This window comes from Zosterops lateralis (genome assembly GCF_965231275.1).
Source record: "Zosterops lateralis genome assembly, chromosome: W".
NCBI lineage: Eukaryota > Metazoa > Chordata > Aves > Passeriformes > Zosteropidae > Zosterops > Zosterops lateralis.
Genome location: NC_139801.1, coordinates 11700012 through 11722355, shown reverse-complemented (window position 1 = coordinate 11722355; position 22344 = coordinate 11700012). Strand labels below are relative to the sequence as shown.

At 46.8% G+C, this 22344-nt stretch overlaps 1 protein-coding gene across 3 annotated transcripts in view; it reads left to right on the top strand.

Annotated features, from left to right (window-relative positions):
• LOC310922145 (muscleblind-like protein 3) overlaps positions 1 to 22344 on the top strand; it is a 109867-nt gene that overhangs the window by 30747 nt on the left and 56776 nt on the right. For all 3 annotated transcript variants that reach the window (XR_014592305.1, XM_083882546.1, XM_083882547.1), the window contains exon 2: positions 9764 to 10792. Coding sequence is in view for 2 of the 3 variants with exons in the window: in XM_083882546.1 (XP_083738672.1) it covers positions 10619 to 10792 (174 nt within the window). In the remaining variant the exon portion in view is untranslated. The remainder of the gene's footprint in view (positions 1 to 9763; positions 10793 to 22344) is intronic.

Here is a 22344-nt window from a genome sequence, read left to right as displayed (position 1 = left end):
GACACCCAGCCAGGACAGGGGTGGGTGCTTGTGTGTTTGCATGTGACTGGGGACTGGTGGCAGGAAGGGTGGGGCACATGGAAGACACTGTTCATCTGTACAACTGCCCACCTTCTTGGGCTCCTGATTTTGTTTCAGAGGTTTCATGCTGATTTAGATGCTTTCTGAAGAAAAGCTGCCCATGGTCATTAAGAGGAAAATTGAAAATAATTCAGGTCACTAAGACTTCTACAGGGGAGAGGAGTTACAGGTTGTGGTGTTACAGATGCAGGAGGGTAATGAGATAATTGAAGATCTGAGGATTTCAGTTGATGTCAGTGACTCAGGCATGTCAGGGAAAACAGAGGATATTCAGTCCCTGAAAAGTTGATTCATCCACCTGGCAGTGAGGTGAAGAGTAATGAGTAACAGATTTTGGGGTGCATGGAAGGCAGGAGAGGCCAACACTAACTCTGAATGGCTTGGGAAGTGCCTCATGGGTGATTTTGACTTCCTCTTGCTTTTTTTAGGGCTTAGCTGTGCTGGCTTCACTCTGCATGCACCCCTAAACCCTGTTTCCCACAGGGGCACTGGACAGAGAGTAGAGTGGGCGGTGCTTGGTGCCAAAGTACGCTGCCATAACTAGCCCTTACACCTTTAGGTGCCTTTTGGTTTGGCTGCTCCCCTGTAAGTATGACAGCAGTGCCTCCCTTGCACGCTGGGAGAGTGTTTATTGCTGCGCAAGCAGGACTGAAATTGTTGGACGTGCCTTTCATCCTTCTGGATTAATGGGGCAGATCTCTGTGCGTGTGCATGCTTTCTCTTCTCTCTCCTCTATCCTGCTTCAAACTGCAAGGGCTGTGGGGTCTGAAACAGATCTGTTCATCTGGAGCTTGTGCAGCCTTTACTGCAGCAGTTTCTTAATGCCTAATTGCAGTTCCTGCATTTTATCTGCCAGACATCACTGAGAGATGGGAATGTAACAACCCCCATTTGCAGAGGGATTAAGTGGCTTGTCACTTGTGGCACCTGTGGCTGTAGCAGTGTTTGAGCCCCTGTTTCCAGGGTCCCAGTCTGACAGGACTATCTTTCCTGTCAAAATGATGACTACCTGTGTAACAATAATGCCTTTGGGGTTTGGGACTAGGCTGCTCTGGATTTTCACTGGCATATGGAAGTGGAAAATATACTCTCAGTTGCCACTATGTTTGGTTTTCCTGCTTTCCTACATGTTCTAGCTTCTTTATTTTAATTCTGAAAGAAAACAATGTAAATACATTGGATACTTTTGTTACCAGCCTTTCAGTCTCCTTCTGTCGTTGCGTATTTGATTTGCAACCTGGGGATGCTGTTAGAGGTCTGAGTTGAGAAATAAGTCAAGGCTTTACTTTTGTCAAGTCCCGAATTGTTTGACAAATGTATTTTTGAGTACCTTTGTGCACTTTATTCCCTTCCATGTAGCCCATAAGTGATAGGTGTTTTCCCTATTGTGCATGAGTCTTCATTTTTAACACATCATGTAACTCAGATGGACTCAATTGTAGGAGCACAAAGACTTTGGAGGCCTGCCCTGTGCAAAGGGGAAAATTACTGTCTGGCCCAGAGCAGTGGCTTTGTGATGACCGCATTGTGTTCTGGTGTGCTGTGTTTGTACCAAACTGGTTTGCTGCCAAGTTACGTATAGCTTATTCAAGTGCTCAGTACAAAGAATGTTAAAAGAAAATCTTTTTTTTTGTTTTCTCTGAATTCTTCCAGCTGAGAAAGAATTCAAACCACAGTCCAAATGCTGTCTCCTCTTTCTGCAGGCCTGTGGTGACCAGGTAGGGCAGTTAACACTGGAGTGTCTTCAGCTGTAGTGTGTGTAGGAGCATGTATGTGCTTATAGAAGATATAATACGGGACCTGCAGGGAAAGTGCCTTGTTGTTGGAGAAAAACCTGTCTCTTTGAGTAGAAGGCTCTGGGATGGAGAAGTCTGGAGTGGGAATTTTCCAGGCACAAGTATGTATGCCTGGGGAGAGGCACCTATGAAGCACCAGACCTGGATTGGTCTCCCTGGTGTATAGAACATATCTGATACCTCCTGAAAGTCCCAGGCTGCCTCTGCGGCACAGTGAATGGCTGAGCTGGGGTCTTGTTTCTGTATTTCTCCTGCCTGACAGAGTATATTGCCTGTCTTGAGGGCTAGGATCATACTTGGAGCTAAGGAGATACCTGTAGGTCATTCCTGTCAGCAGAATCCCAGGAAGGGCAGTTGGGTAAAAGCATTTCCTCCCCTCAGCTGTCCCAAACACATGCAGACACTTATCTGATTGGCAAGGACCTTGGGAGTTTCTTGAACACTGATTAGGATAATAAGGTAGATTGTGGGATACATCTGCTTGATCCTATTTCTTACCATTACTTGGTGGGGAACAACCCTTAATGAGCCTTGTCCTTTCCTGTCTCTGTAAATTTGTTTGATTCAATTGAGCTCTGTGTGAGACAGCTCTCTTTGTGCTTGGATATGGAAGCATCTACCTCTGAAGCTGGCTGTGCTTTGAGACGGGGTTTGGATTAGTTGACCTCCAGAGATCCCTGCCAACAATTTTTTTCCCCCCTTTTCTTTTGTGTTTGCAGATGGTGTGATTGTGGTCCTAACCCCTCCCAAGCAGTGCTGACACTGGAGAGGATTTTAGCACTGTTTCACAGCAAGTGCAGTAGCTGCTTCTGCACTGTAGAGGAAATGCTCCTTTCGGGTCAGCCACCCCGCTGTAATGCAGCTCCCTGGCCCCTGGCGCTGGGAAGTTGCCTCATGTAGGAGGCCAGACGGGATTTGCCAAGCAGGTCCTAATAGAAGGGAGCATCCTTCTCCATGTGTCTCTTACTGGTGATGGCCTTAGTCAAGCAAAACTCCCATTTGGCTGCCTGATCAGCAGAGCATTCCCCAAATCCCATAGGAGTGGGATGGCAGTGGGTCACTATCAGTCCTAATAGAGAGCTGGAGTAGGAAAGTGGTCTTGACCTCTAACTGATTCCAAATAAGCTGATGGCAGAAAATCAAAAGCCCCAAAGAACAGAAATGTGCATGTGTGGTTATTCTAACAATAAATCTATGTAGTGGAAGAGGGGGGAAGTTCCCTTTGAAGCACCGCGATGCATGCTGCCCTGGAACACCCTATGGAAAGGTATTTGTTCTGCCAAGGCACGTGTGTGGGTCCAGCACAGCAGCTTCTCTGACTTTGAACAAAGACAAACAAATAAACGATAAAGCTCCTTAAACCACAAGGTTTTGTAGTGAATTTTTGGCTTAGAAATCCCCAGCAGATAGTTAGAAATAGCTCCCAGCCATTTGTCTGTGGAAGCATTTTGAAGAACTAATCCTGTAGGAGTGAAGAGGAGAGGAGTTCCCTGAACTTTGGTGGACAAGAAGTGCCGAAGGTTCAGGAAGAAGGAAAACAGGCTGAAGATTTCAGATGGCTGAGGAGCACTACAGTGTGCATTGAAGAATGGTACGTTTCAAAAACAAAGGGATTTTTTCAATATTTCCTTAAACTCAGCAATAATTTTTCCTGTGATTGCTGCAGGGTGTAAGAGTGGAGAATTGCGTGTACACAAAGGAGGATAAAGTTCCCTGCATTTATACATTCTTTTTTCTGCAGTGAAGGGCTTCCTTCCCTCCTGCTACTTTATTTTGCATATTTTCCTTTTTTTTTTTTTCCCTTTGTTTTTTTCAGTTGCTCCCCTCTGCATGTAAGAGATGCTGAGGTTGTGTCAGGGCAGCTAAAAGCAGTGGGGAGTGCCCAGAAGCCAATGATGCATGATCCATTTTCCCAAGGACAGTGGCACTGCTGGCCCTGCAGAGCCCCACAGCCATCTCCCAGGGTGCCATAAATCCAGGAGTTTAGCAAGGCTGGCGAGCCTCTGAAGAGATGAGATGCAGTATGTACAGCCTTCCCCACTGAGGGGCAGGAGGATGTTCCTTGTGCTGCTCTGTCCAGAGAGGTCACGACCATTAACAGCCCCTCTCCAAAGTTACTCTGAGCCGTCAGAATGAGACACTGTGGGGAAAGAAGGATAAGTGTTAGTGATTCCTTCAGCACAGATTTGTGTGGTACTTGCATGCCCAAACATCCACCCTATCACTTCTATAGTGGGTTTATGTCCTGAAAATGAGGCTTTTCCATTGCAGCAGCATTGGAGGGTTGTTTTACTTGCGTGGGTTTATTATTTATTTCTGGGTTCTGCCATCCTGTTCTGAACAGATGGCACTTGGAGCTGAGTTGACTTTTTGGCATGCAGTGTGACCCCTGGTGATTCATGGCCCCAAACATCTGTGATTAGACCTTGAACAGAAAGTTTTCATGTATGCCCATGGTAGAGGAAACTTGCTCTTTTTCTGAGTAACTGGTAGAAGAACAAAAGGGGGTTTATTTTCTTTTAGTTGTAAAGGTCTACTTTAAATGAGGTGAACTATTCCCTGAGGGAGAAAGTGTCCAGGTACAGAATGTTCACAAAGGAAATATTCAAAGTGTCTACTGTGTCCCTGAAGTGTTTGTTTTAAAGTATGAGGGCCAGAGCAAAAAATAGAATATTATTTTCTAATTTGAAAGCAAAAATACCTCTTGCAGGTGGCAGAAAATAAATTGACCTTCTTTGGTCTTGATACTGCAGCCCATTAAGTGCACAAGTGCTGAGAAGCCCTGGAGAAGCTGCCATTGCCGAGATAGCTCCAGTCCCAGAGCACGGCCTGGGAGCGTGAGGGACGGGAGCCAGCCCGTGTCCGAGGCAGCCCTGCTGTGTGCAAACTGTCAAATGTTCCACCAGCAGAGGAATCGTGTCTGTGGGAACCTGAACACTGGTGTGTTTTATGTGAGGTAGGGTAAGAACCTTGTCATTGGTGCTTCAGCAATGGAGGATCCATGCCTGGACTTTATGGGGGTTATTTTTGTGGTTTCTTTTGTTGTCGTGAAGCAGTACTTTTGAAGCAGTCCCGAGTAAAGCCTTGTGATCCAATGGTGACAGCACCTAACGTGCCATGGGTTTTTCTGAGGCCTAAAATGAACTTCTCTAACGTCAGCCAACTCAACTAATGTCACTGTGTTCCTGGCTTGGTAGATCCTAGATGAAGGTGTTTTAACTTTTTGTTTCCCCTTCTCACTGACTTGGAAAGTTGCCCACAAATGTGCATTATATTAACTCATTTCCAATAAATGTAACAGTAGAACACTTCAGTAAAACCTTACCTTTAACTATAACTTTTTGGTTCCTTTGATAAGCAAAGATATAGTTTCATGTGTTCTTTACTACTTGCTGTGAAAGGGGAAGAGAAAGGAAGGCTGTTGGATGGGTGGTGGTATTCTCCACAGTTTTCTTTCTCTTTCAGAACAAAACAGTTCAATGTGCTATTTTCATTGCTCCCATTTCTCTTTGCCTTGCAGTGTTTCCAGGAACACTGTGTTGATTTGGAAGATTGTTTGATAATGGAAACATCTCACTGCTGTTTGGGTGAGGAGTTCCCTATTCTGGCTTATCAAGGATGTGGTGATGGGCACACCAAGCTCTTCCTTACTCATTAAGGTGCAATAAAAAGCCCAAGTTACAGAATCATCTCAAAGGTGCAAGGACTGATGAGTGAGTGTGGCATTTATACTGCCAGCTGAATTTAGTGCTTTGAGGAAAGCCCATAGACAAGTCCTTTTTGGGCTCTGACAGTATCTAGACGCTCAGTGAAGATTAATAGCAATATTTAGTTTTAATGGAATTGGTATAAAATTTGAGGTCTTGATTTTGCGAGCACAATTCCTCTATTGCTGTGCCTCCAGGGTATCCATCCATCCATCCAGGATGGATCTGAGCTTTCATTGACCGTAACTTGCAAAACTAGGTAAAGCACACTGCAGCCTGGCAGTGTAGGGCTGACCTTGGACTCAGGAGAGCCGGTCCTCAGTTCCAGGGTTACGTGCTGGTGATTTGAGTGGAAGAAGAGCATGGACAGCATCGCATATGATAAAAGAATGGGCACGGCTGGAACTTAACCTTGGGAAAATTCCAGTGTGTCTGCAGTATCCTTATTCCTCTTCAAGTGAAGGGGATAGCTGCTGTTCTTACTCACTGGACTGTGAGTTAGGGCAACAGCACTTCTGCTTCTCAACTGAGCAGTCATGACCCATAAATCCTTGAGAAACAGTAAATAAGGAACCCACCTTGGCACTTCTACTGAGTCATTTTTTCTTAAAAAGAAAGAAAAAAAATTCTCTTTTAAATAGCATCATTTACACTTGGGAGCTGCTCAAATCCATCCTGTCACATAAATTACCATTTCTGAACTTGGCTGTCAGGAAGTGTCCTCACAAGTTGACATCCACGGGGGCTGTCAGTGGAAGGGGATTAATTTTGTGGCAAGCAGGAGGAATTCAAGCGTCAAGTGAATATGCTCGTCCTCATGTTGCCTCAAGTGGTCAGGGCATCTTAGTCCTGCCAGAGGCGAGCCCTGGTGTGTGACCTTTGCTCCTCAGACTGCCTTTGTTACCCTGTACTTTGGTAGCTGTAAGGCTGGGTCTGACATCTGGAGCAAGCCCCATCCTCCTGCAGTTCAGGCAATTAGAGCCTGGCCCAGCAAGTGGCCCTGGAGCAGAGGCTTCAGGGATATTGTAGTTTCTTTACAAGGATAAAGGCCACAGGCTTTTCTCTCTGCTCTGCTGTTTTCTCCAGCTTTGATGCTGATGCCGTTGAAATGAGATTGGCTCATCCGGTAGTGGAGGAGCTCAGCCCTGCCAGACGGATCTGGCTTGCTGGGAAGAGTTCAAAAGGCAGCACCTACCCTTTGTTGTATTTCCTGCATACTAACAAAGCCCCTGATTTCTGGAGCTACTTTTTAATCCTTGAAGGTTGTATGTTGATTTTGGCATGGATGCTTTTTTTTTTTAAATTCCTCCCATTTGAAATATACAGGAGAACAAAGGGAATAAAATGCCAGCCACCCAACACCCTCCCCCACCAAAAAGGGTGTAATACAAAGGAATTGTAAGGGTGCATTCTGGTGAGAACGGTTGTTTGCTGCCAGGAGTTGAAAGCTGGAGAGCTGAAGCTCTGTATTGTTGGCGGTGGGTTCCTGTCTGAGGTTGTCCTTGGGCTGTGCGTGGGAGCCTTGCTGCAGCAGCATGCAGCGCTTGCTGTGATGTCAGCCCTGCATGCATGCGTTTCCAGCCTTCCCCGTGACCACATGGAGAGGGATTTGCAGCAATCCAAACACTGACAGAACTGTATTTGTTGACTTGCAGAAAAGCCTAACTCGTGCTCCTCTGCACTGTGATCATGTAAGCTGAAACATGATGACTGCTGCCTGTGCTTGCTGGCCTCCCAGTCCTGATAAACCTGTGAAGCAGATTCATTTATTTAGGCCCTGATTCAGCAAAGCACTTAAGTAGATGCTTCAGATTTTCTTTCCAGAAAGACTGTTGGCATGCTCAGTTAAGCATGTGCTTAACTGCTCTCCTGAGTGCCCAGCAAACAAGTGATGGGGCAGTGTGTGCTGGTGCTGTGCTCTGCCAGGTGCCTCGCAGGCTGCAGAATTGCAGTATGAAAAATATATTCATTAATTTGGCTCCCTCCAGTACAGGAGCTCTAGTGTCAGGGTCTGAGATGAGTCATTCCTTCTGCAGGGAGGCGGGTTGTTTCCATAGCACAGAAAATTTCTTGTCTCTTGAATGTTGCACAGATGAGTGTGCCCTTCTGCAGGGTGTGGGGCAGGGGCAGTTTCCATCAGTGGGTTTGTTTCTTCCCCCACAAGTTGTAAAGAAAAATATCCACAGTGTTACATGTGTCTGAATGTTTTGATATTTGTAATTTAATGTTTTGTAGAATTCATTTGATTTAGCTTTCATTAACATTATGCCCTTCATTTTGAGGACCGAGCAGTTTAGTGCAGCCATGTACCTGTGGCAGTATGTGCTCCTGAGGTGCATGGCTTGAGAGCAAGATCACATTTGGTTTGTTACACTGGGATTTCTTGAGGTTGAAGGACTGGGAAGGGCAGATGTTACTTCACTGTTTGGACATCTTGGTGTTTGGTGTAACTGTGTTAAGTCAGACCCATCATATTCTATCCCCGGCATTAGCAAACTCTCACTTCCCTTGAGAGTCTGAAGCTGTGGAATAGGCACTTAATCCACAAGATGGTTGTATTTCAGTCTGCTCAGAAAAACTTCTGAGAGTGCATTCTTTCTAATCCCCACCCATATCTGACCTGTTCTAGCTCGTTTTTAAGAGCTGCACCCAGCTAGTCCTCAGCTCCTTGCAGAAGGTTTCTGCCCATCTTTTCCTTTTGCTTGATTTAGAGCATCTCTTCTTTACAAAACCCAAAAGACACGAGCATGGTTAGATGTGCCTTTTTTCCTTCTCTTTGACGTTTAAAACACGCTAAGTAAATATGACGTTTGCAGTCTCTGTTCCCCACCTGATGTGCAAAAATGCAAAGGTCCTTCCAGAAGCATGGGTCAGACCAAGCTTTGTGCCGATGCCTCAAGCTGGATTGCAGGGATCTGGGCAGGTTTTATTATCAGTTTGAGTCTAATTAAGCCTAGAAAGTACTTGCAGTGTAAGTTTAATGAGTGTTGTTTTTTCTAAATTGAAATAATGGAATCTGTGAATCAAACAGCCTCAGTGCCCCACCCCCTGCTGCTGATGACAGCCTCTTCCCACACTTTTTCCTTGGTAGCATTGTTTCCATTGTTTCCAGCTCCAGTAGGTTTCAGTTACTGATCAGTGTAATTGCAATAACACACCAATAATAAAAGAGGAATTTAAGCTTCCTTTTTTTGTAGTCGAAGGCTCTTCTCCTACGAAAGCTTGAAATCCTAATAGCAGTCACACAGGCAACATCCCGTGCCTGTCAAATGTTTGCAAAAGTGGACGGTTGTACTTTAGGAAGATAAAGGGCTGGATTTTGGGAACTTGGAAACAGCCCAATCCTATCAGGCGGCAATGGTACAGCTAGTATTAGAATGGGAGACTCTAGGGACAGCTTAACGTTTTGGTGGATGCCAAGGAAGCCTTCAACTGGAATGCATTGAAAGTTGTTTGTTGTATAACACGAGTTGCCTTTGGTCTGGTGGAAAACTACAGCTGTGAGCAATGAGTTAATTTTTTTCCGTGTGTGGGGCTTAGGTTTCCCTGTCGGGTTTGCTCTTAGTTTTGTAGGCTCTGAATCCATAGAGGAGCGGCTGCGCAGCAGTCATTTGTCTCCATGTGCCATCGCAGAAGCAGCCCTGCGCAGGGGATGGGTTTAATGGAACACCTTGGAAGTGCGGAGCGGTGCAGGGCTGAGCTGGAGCCTTGTATATAAAGAAAGCCACCGGCTGCTCTTCCTGCCTGAACGTTTCCTACAGAAAAGGGGGTGGGTTAGTTAATGTTAATTAAAAAAAAATATATACTGAAAAGCAAACTATTCCCCCGTAGTCTGGGAGGGCTTGTGGGATGCACCCCCGTCGCTGCCCGGAGTTTGGGCTGGGCTGGGCTGGGCTGGGTTGGGCTGGGCTGTCCCGTCCCCGTCCCCGTCCCCCCCGGAGGGTCCCGGGGCTGCGGCATGCGCCGGGCACCCACCGCGGCCCTATGAAACGGTCTCTTGTATTAGTCGGCTGCCCGCGGGTGCTGCTGTAACGGCAAGCGCCATTGGCCGGCGCCGCCTCCCATGCGCGGCGCGGGCAGTGCCCCCGTGCCCACAATGGCCGCCGGCGCCGCCCCGCGCCCGCTTGCCCGAGCGGGGCCGCAAGCTCCTGGCTGATTCTATTTCTCTTTTTCCTGCAGGTTGCTGAAAAGTGCCTTTCCTGAAGCCACCGCTGCTTGGATTTCTGTCTAGGGCTGCCTCTCTGCCCCTCGCCCCCCCTCTCTGTTTAATTCGGCGTTGCTTGCGGTCCGTGCCCTGACGGCGGCTCCTCCAGCCTTGCCCTTTTTTTTTTGTTTTTTTGCTCCCCATTTACACGCAGTTTGCTCAGCCATTTTTTTTCCTTCCCCCGACTATGTAGCACATATTTAAAAGAAAGAGGAAAAAAAAAAATCAGACATCCTTTTGCTTGTTTTGATGCTCGTGAACCATAATTTTTAGAAGCAAGAAATAGAAGGAAAAAAAAAAAACAACAACAAAAAAAAAACAAAACAAAAAAAACAAACCCGAAGTTTTCTCCCCAAGGACTGAGACCATTCCACAAACTGAAGTGCTGCCAGCAGCATATGCTTTTTGCAGGAATAATTGAAACCACTAACTGGAGAGCACAGAATTATTTTGAAAGTCTGCCAGTTATTTACAAGTAACTTTGGCAGTGGCACAAAATATAACACTTGTATTTTAACTTCTACAATTGCACTTTTAGGAGCTGGCCTCTAATTTGATTTTCAGTTGTTCTGATAAGATTTCTATTTTATGATTGGCTTTATGTTTAATTCTTGTTTAAAGAAACACAATTTGACTTAAATGAAAACCTAAGTGCTGATGAATAGGAATTCTACCAAAGCAACAAGTTAGTTATTTCTTCACGTTTAACTTGAATTCACTTTTTTACCCTTTTTTTAAAAAAAAAAAGAAAAAAGAAAAAATAAGATCAGCAGTAAATATTACCCTAAGGAAGGGTGCAATTGCTTGCATTTTAATTTTTGTTTTTTAATATGGCTGTAAACGTTTCCCTGGTTCGTGATACAAAATGGCTGACGTTAGAAGTGTGTCGAGAGTTTCAGAGAGGGACTTGTTCTCGGTCTGATGCAGAGTGCAAGTTCGCCCATCCGTCACGGAGTTGCCATGTGGAAAATGGTCGAGTTATTGCCTGCTTTGACTCCCTAAAGGTGAGGACTGTAATGCGTGCATTACCTAAAGCTTCCTTGCTTTTCTCTCCCTTCCCGAGTGGCTTGGTGTGCAGGGGTGTGGGATGTGCAGAACAGCTGTTTATTGCTCTGTGTCTGCAGGGAGGATGCTGCTCCTGAAATCCAGGCTGAGTCTGACATTGGGTACGATTGCCTGGAGTGAGGATTTTATCCAGGGCATTTTTCAGTGGTAGCTCAGGTCTGATATAGCTGTCCCTGAGACAGACAACACAGGTTGTGGGCAGCAAATGAAATAAGAAGAGTAGAGAGAACTGAAACCCAGTTTTGAGTGTCCAGATCACATCGGCTGTGCATTTGGTGCAGGGATCTGAAATGTGCTTTTAATGAGCAGAAATAAAAGCAGCATTTTAAGATAATGAATCAACTTTACATGTATTTCCTGGAGACAGAGTTGCAAATGCATTTTAAGGTTGTCCTGTTGATGAGGACCAGCCAAAATATTTGGAGAACAACATTTCCAGAAATGGCTATTGGAAAAATGTTCTCTTCTAGGGATGCACAAACTCGAATGCTCTGCCAGGCCTATTGGAGCTATGGCTAAGCCTTGAGGTTGGTGCTAATCCTTGCAGAGTCGATTTTGGAGGCAGTAAATGGCTCTTGGTTGCTTGTCCCTGCTGGAGTTATAGGGGTGACTTTCAAAAATACCAAAGACCTCGACTGTGAGTCAGGGTGAGGAGTGGGGGGGCTAACAGGAGGGGGATGTGGGCATCTCTTTTTGGCCTCACTTCACCATGGTTCTTGGGAAAGGAAGATCCACTTTTTTTTTTCTTTTTCCCAAATGTATGACTCCTCAAAAGTCTTTTTACTCTGAGACCATATGGATAACTGATAGTAAATGAGAATTCTTGACATTGTGCTTAATGTCTTGACCAAAGTAACCTGTTAAAATTTCTAGAAAGAGTCTGGAAAATTTTATAATCTTAAAAGTTTTCTCTTGAACTTCAACTGTTGCTTGAAGAGATTTGTATTTATTTGTATGAGCATAATGAGTAATCAAACTGGTAGAATTATATATGCAGAGCTTCAGACCAGGACTGGATCTTGACTAACACTGGTTTATCCATTTTGTTCCTGTTAGTGGCCTCTTCATATTTTCATTTCTGTTCTCTTTTTCCAAGAAGCTCAAGTTTTCTGTTTGCATTCGGTTTTCTCTTTTTGATCTGATTATATGAAATGAGTCTTAGTTATACAGTGACTTTCAAATGTTCATTTACATTGCTGGTTTGCTGATAGTAAGAGACAAACATTTTTTTTTTTTTTTATTGAAGGGGAAAAAATCTTGTTCTTTATGCCCTTGAAACTTGGATTGTAGCCAGTGGCAGTGCAGATACTTTTAGTGAAGAGATTAATATGTTCATGTTTATTTGTGAATGGAAAGGAGGGCTGTCATGCTGTGAAGGGTAGTTTTGTGCTCCTTGCTGGTGTTTGCAGCATCTTGGGGAGGTGTCCCTGTGCAGCCACCCAGCTTGGCTGGGCTCTGAGCTGTGCTGTCACCTGGTGTGTGATGCTTCCCCATGTCTGCTGTTGGCAGTGCAGTTCCTGCAGCACACCCAGGCTCTCTGTGCCAGCCCCTCTCTGCACAGCTGGGGCTGAGATGATGTGCAGGACCAAGTCCATGGGCAGCTGGGGTTCAAATCCCACCCACTGGTATGAGCAAACACTTCTCCCACTTCAGCAGTGGGGATGGGATGAGGAACACCATGTTAAGAAAACAAACAAAAAACCAAAACAAAACAGGGGAAGGAGTAGGGTGTGATCTTCTACAGCTGAGTGTTTCCTGTGTAACTGGCTGTTAAATAATGTTCTGGTTGCAGTTTCCTCTTGACACAGTAGCAGATGCCCAATATGTGCTGGTTAAGTGGCCTGAATTTTCCAGAGAACAGGTTTTTTGGACTTAGGAAAGCCTCATGGAGGGCTGACAACTTTGTCTTTGGGAAGTACTCGAGGAGAGGTCTGACTGTGCAGAGCACTTGGCCAAAGGTGATGGGGCTGGTTCTGCACCCCTCTTTGCAGACAAGAAAGTGGGACTTGGAACACTTCCTTCAGACCCATGGATCCAGCAGCTCTCAGTGGACAGAGCTCTGTTTCCCTGTGCCGTGGAGGGCTGCAGTCCCCAGTGCTGCAGCCTGTGTGTGTGTCTTAAAGCCATGCATTTTCCAGTGGAGATAACCCCCCTGGGGACTAAATCCTCAAACAATGTTCATTCTGTTCCTGGGCCAGAGCTGGGCTTCCAAAGCCCTGTTTGCAGTGGTCTTGAGGGGCTCCTGGCTGTAAGGAGGGGCCACCCTTTACCAGTCACCAGAGAGATGTTACATTCTCACACCCTTTAAGAGGCTTTTCGTGCCCATCCTGTGGACGACTTTGTGCCCAACAGCTGTGGAACACTGACCCTCTTTCCTGTGGAGGGCTCAATAGCTGCTTAGTGCTCTCTTGTCTTTTCATGCCCTGCATTAGCAGAACATCTGTGTTGCTTTATTGGAGGCAGGATATAGGATGCTTGCGGCTAATAAGTTTTCCAGTTGTCTTGCGGCCACCCAGGGCTTTGTTCAGATGTTTCTTATCTGCATCCATTGTGTGCTGCTGTTGCTTGTTTTTTTTTTCCTCACAGACCTCTTAAGCTTGAACAATGCCTTCATACAGGAACTTCTGATAACTGAGCAAACAATGGTCTCACCTCACTGGTCAGGTCACACGCAGCATCCATACACTTACTGAATCGCCCTTTTCCCCCTTTTTCCTCAATCTCCTATAGCAGTTCCATGCCTGTTGCAGTGGAAAAAGCGGTAATGCTTCCAGAAGCAGTCAGACTGCCTCAGTGTGGGTTGTTTCACGGGTAACTGTGTGCTACCTGTAATCTTGTGAAGAACACACAGGACTCATTGAAGGTAATGGGGGCCATCACTGATGCTCAGGTGGGGGTCACCAGAACATACCCTGCGGGAACATTGTGTGTTGTGCAACACTTTGGTTGTGAAATATCTGGTCTTGATTAGGTTGAAAATGCAAGGCTGGATCTTGCTGTCCTGAGCTATGCTTCTTTAAAGGGGGAGTTTGCACATTTGTAGGCAGCAGAAGGAACCTTTTTCAAGCAGATTGATACAAAACTTAAAAATAGTTCCTTGTAAGAAGCTGTGATTTGAATTAGATGCCAAGAGAGCTCCCACTCTACTCGTGCATTCCTCCTTGTTATTCTGGAAGCAGTGTTCTCTGAATTAATTTGTGTGAATGGCAGGAGAGTCTGCACTGCTTGTCTGCAGGGCAATCCAGAGGCACCAGAGCTGGCTATGCTGGGCCACCCCACTTCCAGAAGTGACCACGAAGGCTGCTGGTCAGTGGCCAGTGCTCTTTGGTACCTCCTAGGCAGGTCCTGTGGCACCTCAGAGATGTTCTGAGCAAAGGAGAGGAATGTCATGTCACCTCTGTAAATCCAGATGGGCTCTGTGTGCGTTCATTGTTTCTCTCCCAGGATCAGTGTGCACCATCCTATGCAGAGCCAGTGCTTTTTGTAAGGATTGGGACATGGTTTACTGGCTCATGGCAATTCCTACAAAGGTTTGTTTTGGCACTTTGGTGGGCTGCTCATCAAGTCATTAACTTTCCTATTCAGGTTGGATCAGGAGGACAGGATATGAGCTTGTCTGACCCTTAGTTCCTGGCCAGCAAGTCACTGGTTGTGTTTTCAGTTTCTGATGTTGTCAGGAAGAAAAAAAAAAAAGCATAATATTCAGTCACTAATGGAGCAGAGAGCTGAGGCATTAGGGGATGGTGATGTATTATATAAAAATGTGTAGGTAATGCATATCAGGTGTTCACAGAGGCTTTGATTTATACTGCTCACAATTTGGGTATCTGCACTGAGGACTTGTGGTCTAAAAAATTTACAAATGCAGCTTTGTGAGGTGTGGGCTGAGGCTTTTTGCTGTTTAGGGGTTTTTAAATTTTCTTTATGAATGTTAATGTGAATTGAAGCTTCAAAGAGCATTTTGAGATGGAAAATAGTGGGGTGAAAAATTTGAGTAATGTGAATTTTGACTTCGGGAGGTCTAATGTGAAAAACATTGTTAAACTATTTCATGTTTCTAAGCAGTACTCTATAAAAAGAAGATGAAAAGTTTTCTGTGAACAGGCATAAAAAGAAGTTAAAGATAATTTTGTCTAAATTGTCTATTTTCTAAAAGAAGCGTTATTCTCTGGTAATCATATTTAAAATCCCACGGCAATCTAAAATGTTCACACTGCTTGGGCAATAGATGTACTATATGATCTTGAAACTGATATACCTGAGGCTGTTCCTCACAGTTTTCATGCTAATTTGTACCTGGTTTTTGCTAACTTGACTAGAATTATTTCTGACTTACTGGTTGGCAATCAAATCTATTTTTTTTTTTTAATTTAAATAAACTCCAAATTAGGAAACAACTGAAAACACCCTCTAAACTTAGCATATGGTTACACTTTTAGAGAGGAAGAAGAAAGCAAACAAAGCCATAGTGATGTTTTTGGAGACATTCCAACTCCATGTCTCAGCTCAGTGTAATGGAGATGTAAATATTCCACAAGAACAGTGTTGAGCCAAGTCACCTGTGTGAGAAACATCCACTTTTCCTTGGTCATTAAGTCACTTACCTGTGTGGCAACAGTAGATTTGCAGCAGCTTTCTGTCCACTCTGGATGCTTATGTGTCTTACGGCATATCATAAGTGCTTTTTATAACTACCAAATCAAACAACTTAAAGTGGGGAAAAAGTATTTAGATTCAATATTATTTATAAAAACTGTTAGTACTGTATTTCTCTGTTAATTTCTGTATTTCTCTTTGTATTTCTTTCTGAAGTAAATTGGTATTTCAAGGAGAGTAGGACAGCTTGTTTAGGCCTGATCCCTTCTTGTCTATAGGTTACAATGAGCTCCATATTATTACAGCTTAATTTTATTGGCACACATGCTGTCTATACTCTCTGTAGTGTCTTCAGAAGTTTTTGGCACATCTGTGGCATGGAGAGCACTGATGGAGAAGCTCACCTGGCACTGCCTGTGGCTAAGCATCTCCCAGGCCTGCCACAGTGTCTGGGCTGCAGATGCTCTCTGTGGGGTTAAGGCTGGTTACTTGAAGATGTGTGACCTCCCTAGGCATGTTCAGCTTTCCAGGGAAAGGATACACCTTGTTTCTTTAATCTGCCTAGCTGATCTTTCTGTGGGACAGAGGTCTGTGCACAGCATGTTTGATTTGTTTAGTGTTATCCAATGGTTTCTCTGATGGCCTGTCGTCCCTGCATTTCTTGCTTTCAAGTGTTTGAGTCTTTGCAGCAGCTTCTTACGCTGCTTCATGTAAACAATATTGCATTCTTAGAATTTATCAGTATGTTTTGCATTCTTGTTCTCTGAGAGAGAACTTGACTGATGGTCATATTGACCAATGGAGTCAGGAGGTTGTAACCTCCTTGGGCCAATCTTGGCCCTCTGTACAAAATGTATATAAGCATTTGGAGTCAGATAATAAAGGAGCCTTCCATGTTTCACCAAGCTGCTGCCTGCCGTCCTCTGTGAAGGTCCACTCCCACGTCACAACGTGTTGCCCCTCTAAAGGCGTGGGGTAACAAGTGGTGACCCCAGATGTGTGGGAACAGGGGTCTCCTGTCGCAAGTGGTGACCCCTCCGTGTCTGGACTGCAGCTGGGTCACATCTGCTGACCCTTTGTGTCTGAACGGCACATCTGGACACTGTCTGTGTCTGAACGGACTCCTGATATGGGAGAACAGGTCACACCGGTGACCTCCGACTGCGAGAGAACTGCACGTCGGTGGACCTCTGTGCCCAGTGAGAGGCTGTAGCTGCTCTGCCTGAGGTATCGTGGTAAGAGATAATGATCTCTAAACCCTCCTCAGATGAGGAAACCCTCATGGTGGACCTTTGCCTTGAGGTCCTGCGGAGAGAAGAAGTCTCCTTTCCTGGAGATGCTCTCCAGAAATTGTTCTATTATGCTGAGGTGTCTTCCTCTGCCTCGGCTAGCCCTGACACCTCAACAGTAAAGGAGGCATGGCTCGGTAGTAGGATGAACCTCACCGACTCCGTGAGTTCTTGTCTTGCTTGAAGGAGTGAAGCAACGACGGCAGGAAAAAAGAGGAGGCTGTTTTGGGTTAACTGCTGGCTTTATTCATCAGGATATCTGCCCCAGCAGATACCCCTCAGCAGAAGCAGCGGGGAAAAAACGAGGGAAAAGAATCTCTTTGGACCCCCCCCCAATGCAACACCTTTTATTGGGGGGAAGAACTCAAGGATGGGTCTAACTGGGGACAAATCAGGGGCCAAAGGGGCATGGCTCTCTGGATAAATGACATACATAGTAACAAATTAATAACTCAGGTGGGGAGACAGCTGAAGTCTTGTCCAATCACTTGGGGTTTTTCCTGGAACTTTCCAGACTTTTGGGAGAGACCCCAAAGTGACAGACAAGGCCCAGGGGCTGGATAACTTCTGATTGACATAGAACTGGGGTTGGGATGAAACCAATGAGGGTGGAACATGGGTGCATGGGGCAAACCATTATAACTTATAAAAATGAACTTAATACAAGGAACAAATACATACATAAACTGATAAAACCAAACCCACACCATTACACTATTATGCTAGAACTCATGGGTTTTTTTGCAGCCTTGAAGAAGTTTTTTCTACAGCAGAGTGGAAGTCTTTGGGCGACTATCTGCTCCAGGTTTTCTTTGCAGATCGCAGTGTGAAGCTTTTGGAACTCATAGCCACCTGGAGCAGGCTGGAAAAGGTTTTGCCTAAATTGCGGATTTCCAGCTCTGAGGACAGCTCCAGCCCCATCGGGCTGAGTGCCAGGGAAGACGGTGGAGTCATTCCTCCTGTCCCGGCTCCGCGGAGGCGGGCAGGACAGCCGACTCCGTTTCCTTGGAAACGCAGCAGCCTGGGAGAAGGCCTGCCTGCACTCAGCGCACCAGCTGAGGCGGGCACGGGGTCTTCTGTAGAGCAGACCCCTTCTGCACCCACACCTTATCGGCGCTGGAGTGTGGAAAACCTCGGGGCTTGTGAAAGCCCTGCGGGACCGGAGAGATCAGCGCTCCCTAATCCCGTGCCGAAAAAACAGCGGCGGAGGCGAAAGATCGCCTCCCCCACTTCCCTCCCCCCCTCCCCCCCCCCCCCCCCCCCCCGTGCTTTCCTGGCCTTGGAGGCGCCGGGAGCGCTCTTGGATCGGGGGGGCAGGGTGTTTTTTCGTGGATTGTCCGCACTGTGGAGTGTCGGTGGAATGTTCCGTGCGGCGGGGCGGTGCGGGATTGCGCCGTCCTGGGGCGCCGGGCAGGGCAGCCCTGTGCCACCGCGGCGGGGACCTGCATGGCACACACAGGTCCGTGCAGTTTGGCCACAAGTGAAGTGCCCCGCCGGAGCGGGGATGGGGGCCTGCCCAGCCTGTGAGCGGCGGGACGGCTCCGAGAAGCAGCGGGGCCGGCCCTCGGCGGGCAATGCAGCCTGCCCAGCCCCCACGGGGGGGGTGGCCCCAAGGAGTGAAGGGGCCAGCCCAGGGCCACCCCGCAAGGCCCCGGAGCGAGAAGAAACCCCCCTGCAGCGGCCGGTGCCGCCTCTGAGAAAGGGTGGGCCGGGCAGCGCAGCAGCCGCGGCTCCGCTTGGGAATGCAGGGCTGGGACAGCCTCCCAGCCCCCCCGCTTTTCCCCATGCCGATTGGGGCACTCCCCCCGCGCCTGTGGGGGCAGCGCTTGGCAAGCGGGACATGCCTCCTGCAGCGCTGCCATCTCCCCCTGTGCCGGGTCGGGGCCGCACGGAGTGGGCAGCAGCCGCCAGTCCGAAAGCAGCACCGAGGGACACGCCCCTCCCAGCGCTGCGATCTCCCCCCACGCCGAGCAGGAGCAGCACGAGGGAGGCAGCTGTGGCTGATCTGTTTATTTTAATGGGACAGCACAATCACAAGCGGGTGTTCCCCCGCTGCAAGGGGTCCCGGGGTGCGAGATCCCCCTCAGTCTCGGATGATGTCCCAACCGAGGCTGATGCTGTGGGCGGCCGTGGGTCAGCACGGCGCCCCCTGCAGGGCAGGGATGGATTCCCTCATTCTGCAGGTGCAGTGAGACAAGTTCTCACCCCTGTCCCTGTGGTGCACACAGGACAGGATTCAGAGGCTGATGATGCCTCATCTAATGCTTAGGCCGGCAAGACTAATGCTAAGGCCAACAAGAAACAAAGAAAGAGAGTGCAAAAAAGAGGAATCAATCCCTTGTTTCTTTGTGGAAGGTGAGGACGGCCGAATCACATGGCAGATGTTTGCAAGGCAAGCCATGTGAAAGGCCAACCTCTGTCAGAAGGGCAGTGGGGTGCCAAGAGGAAGTGTGCTCGGACAGAAGAGTCTTCCCAGTCCCCACAGCCAATGGAGGTTTGTTGGGAAGGTTTAGTCCCACACCCACCTCTCCCTGTCAGTGTCCCTGAAGGGACCAAAATTGTTTAATTTGTGTTTGAGTTTTCTGTTCACAGGACAAAGAGTCGGTGGTGAGAAGGCAGTTGCTCTGAAGTCACTGAGCTGCCTGGATTTCACTGGACTGTTGCTCTGATCAGAGACTGTCCTGGAACAATTTGGAATGGACATTGCGATTTTTTCCTTTGCTGTTGGGTAGCTGGAATGGACTGTCTTTCAAGATCCATTCATCGCCCTTCGTGACTTGTTTGGGAGCTGTTGGACCAGGATCATCTGGAAATTTCAACCAGTCCTGGGACGTTCCTGTGTTCTGCATCGAAACAGAACTCTGGGGACTGGAGGGTTTTTATAACACCTCCAAAAAGCCAATCCTCAATTGTTAATCTGAATGATTGTTTTCTGTGATTCATTTGTATCCTGCAGGTATCACTGGCTGATGAATGTCCAATTCCTTGCACGTTCTGGAATGGGTCAGTTTTGCCCCATCTGCCACAAGGCGGCAAAACATTGTTTGGAAAAAAAAAAACAAACAATCAAAATATTTTTTTTTTGTTTGAGCTAATTATTGCTCGATTTCAGCTGCAAAAATGGCAATCAATCATTTTTGTATGAGCTCATTGCTCGATTGATAAATGCAGGCAACAGTGCTTGCGAATTTGATGGGTGCAGATGTTTTTTAAAATTCATACTCTCAGTATTATGGGAGGAATTTGATTGGAGCTTTGCAAGCAGTGTTTTTCTGCCAAATGCTCTGGAGCCATGAGCTGTTGCAAGTGGCAAGAATCCCTTGGATTATTTTTTTGCGGCCCAAAAATATTCAGAAATTTAGTGCAAGGGCCCACTGTCTTTACAGACTATTTGGGAGGATGAGGTAGGCCAGTGTTGCTTGGAAGGATGATTTTGAGGGCAAGTTTCGGAAGCCCCTGAGGATGGGCAGCCCATTTGGTTGTATTGGGGCTGCTGTCATGGCATTTCCACAGTTTTCCCAGAAACTTTTTCATTTAGTCACGGATTTAATTTCTGTGGTTGACATGGCACACAGATGGGTTGTTCAATTCAAAGGGAGTCAGCAATGTTGTTTGTTCCATTTGCTGAAGAACCTTTTGTTGTGCCACAGAGGCCTGGTTCTTCAAAACAAAAACGGGGAACTCAGGGTGAAGCCCCGCAAATTTAATTGGCAAAGGCTTTGCATGCCATTGAGCACCTTACAGGTGCCACAGAATTTCACTAACCCTGCAATGTGAAAAGCAAGAAACCGTGACCGAATGAAGGTCAACAGAGGAGGAACCACTGGTCCTCCCATGGGAACAGAAATTGAACTGTAGTTCATTTTCTTTTTTTCCTTTTTTCTTTTTTTAAGGTAAAAAGGGTGAGATGTCGTCCCTGCATTTCTTGGTTTCAAGTGTTTGAGTCTTTGCAGCAGCTTCTTACGCTGCTTCATGTAAACAATATTGCATTCTTAGAATTTATCAGTATGTTTTGCATTCTTGTTCTCTGAGAGAGAACTTGACTGATGGTCATAGTGACCAATGGAGTCAGGAGGTTGTAACCTCTTTGGGCCAATCTTGGCCCTCTGTACAAAATGTATATAAGCATTTGGAGTCAGATAATAAAGGAGCCTTCCATGTTTCACCAAGCTGCTGCCTGCCGTCCTCTGTGAAGGTCCGCTCCCACGTCACAACGTGTTACCCCTCTAAAGGCATGGGGTAACAATGGCCCAGTAGTCTCATTTCATTTATCTGTGACTTTTTGACAGCTGAACCATGGCAGATGAGCACTGGTGGGTTTTGCAGTCATGGTTTAGAAGGTTGCTGCTCTGAGCTGTCCCCTTGCTTCTCTGTTGCAGGTTGCTGCCACTGTGGCAGGGTTAACAGGAGGACAGAGCACCTTAGGCACTGAATACAATGTCCAGCAGCTGGAATTCCCTTGGTCTTGGCTCTCTGCAGAGCTGCTGGGTGATGAACTTGTGTAACTGGAAACAGGCTGGTATTACCTGGTGACTGTGCTACAAGGACAGCAATAGACAGGGAGATGCAGGAAGGTCTTATTCATTGCCAGCCGTTTGCAAAGGTGTAAGGCAGAGTCCTTGACAGGAATTCTTGTCTGTGCTCTAAAGCAAGGAGGTAATCTTTGAGGTGTGTTATGGAGAGCAAAGAAGTTGGCCTCCTCCTTATCTTGACCAGGTCTTTCTGTAGCTGAGCAGCCTCAGCAAGGAACAATGCCTTTACATTTACAAGGACATGTGCTTTGTGGAATATGGTGTTGTGCATGGTAACATGGCAAGAAAGGTGAGATATCTGTAGGTTTTCTGGTGCATAGTCTAGTTCTGGTGCTACCCTGGAGGGATGCTCTCTTCTCAACTCATTGCTCATACTCCTGCGGAGGGTGGATATTTGGTGACTGGGTATTTGCTGTGCAGTAGGTAAAGAGCACCATCTGTGCCCCAGACCTCCTGACCCCACATTTCTCCTGAGGGCTTGCCCACACAGGAGCAGATGCCTTTGCTGTTGCCTGTGTGTGAGTGTCAGTCTCATGTGTGATGTCTCTGGGACAGGTTCAAGAGGCTGGCAGAGGTGTAGGCACAGGCTGGCATGTTGGGAGGCACTCCCAGTGCAAGGGGAAGGACAGGAACACTGTCCTTGTCTGTCTTCTTGCAGCTGATTTATTGATTACAGCTTTTCCTTGGGGCTCAGACTTGTGTGCTTTTCCCCTTGTACGTGTTGGAAAGCAGAGCTGTGCCCACTAACTGGTCCTGAGACCACACTTTGGAGACCAGCCTCTTCAGGGAGATGGGCAAAGCAAATTCAGCAGTGGGGTTTTGCTGCCAACATCGCCTCTCCTCACCAGCCAGCCCTGGCAATGCAGGGCCTCTGCTCCTGCCTGCAGCTCATGATGCCTCGTTCTTCTCCCTGTGGTGTGAGCCACCATCCTCAAAGGGCAAAGCCAGTAGCTTTTACATTATTAATATTAGCCAAGAGTAACCTTGGGTTTCTGGTTGGGAAGATAATGGTAAAGTGCTGACTGCTGCTCACACTTGCCTAAAAAAGCAGGAGAGAAATTCTTTTGGGATGTT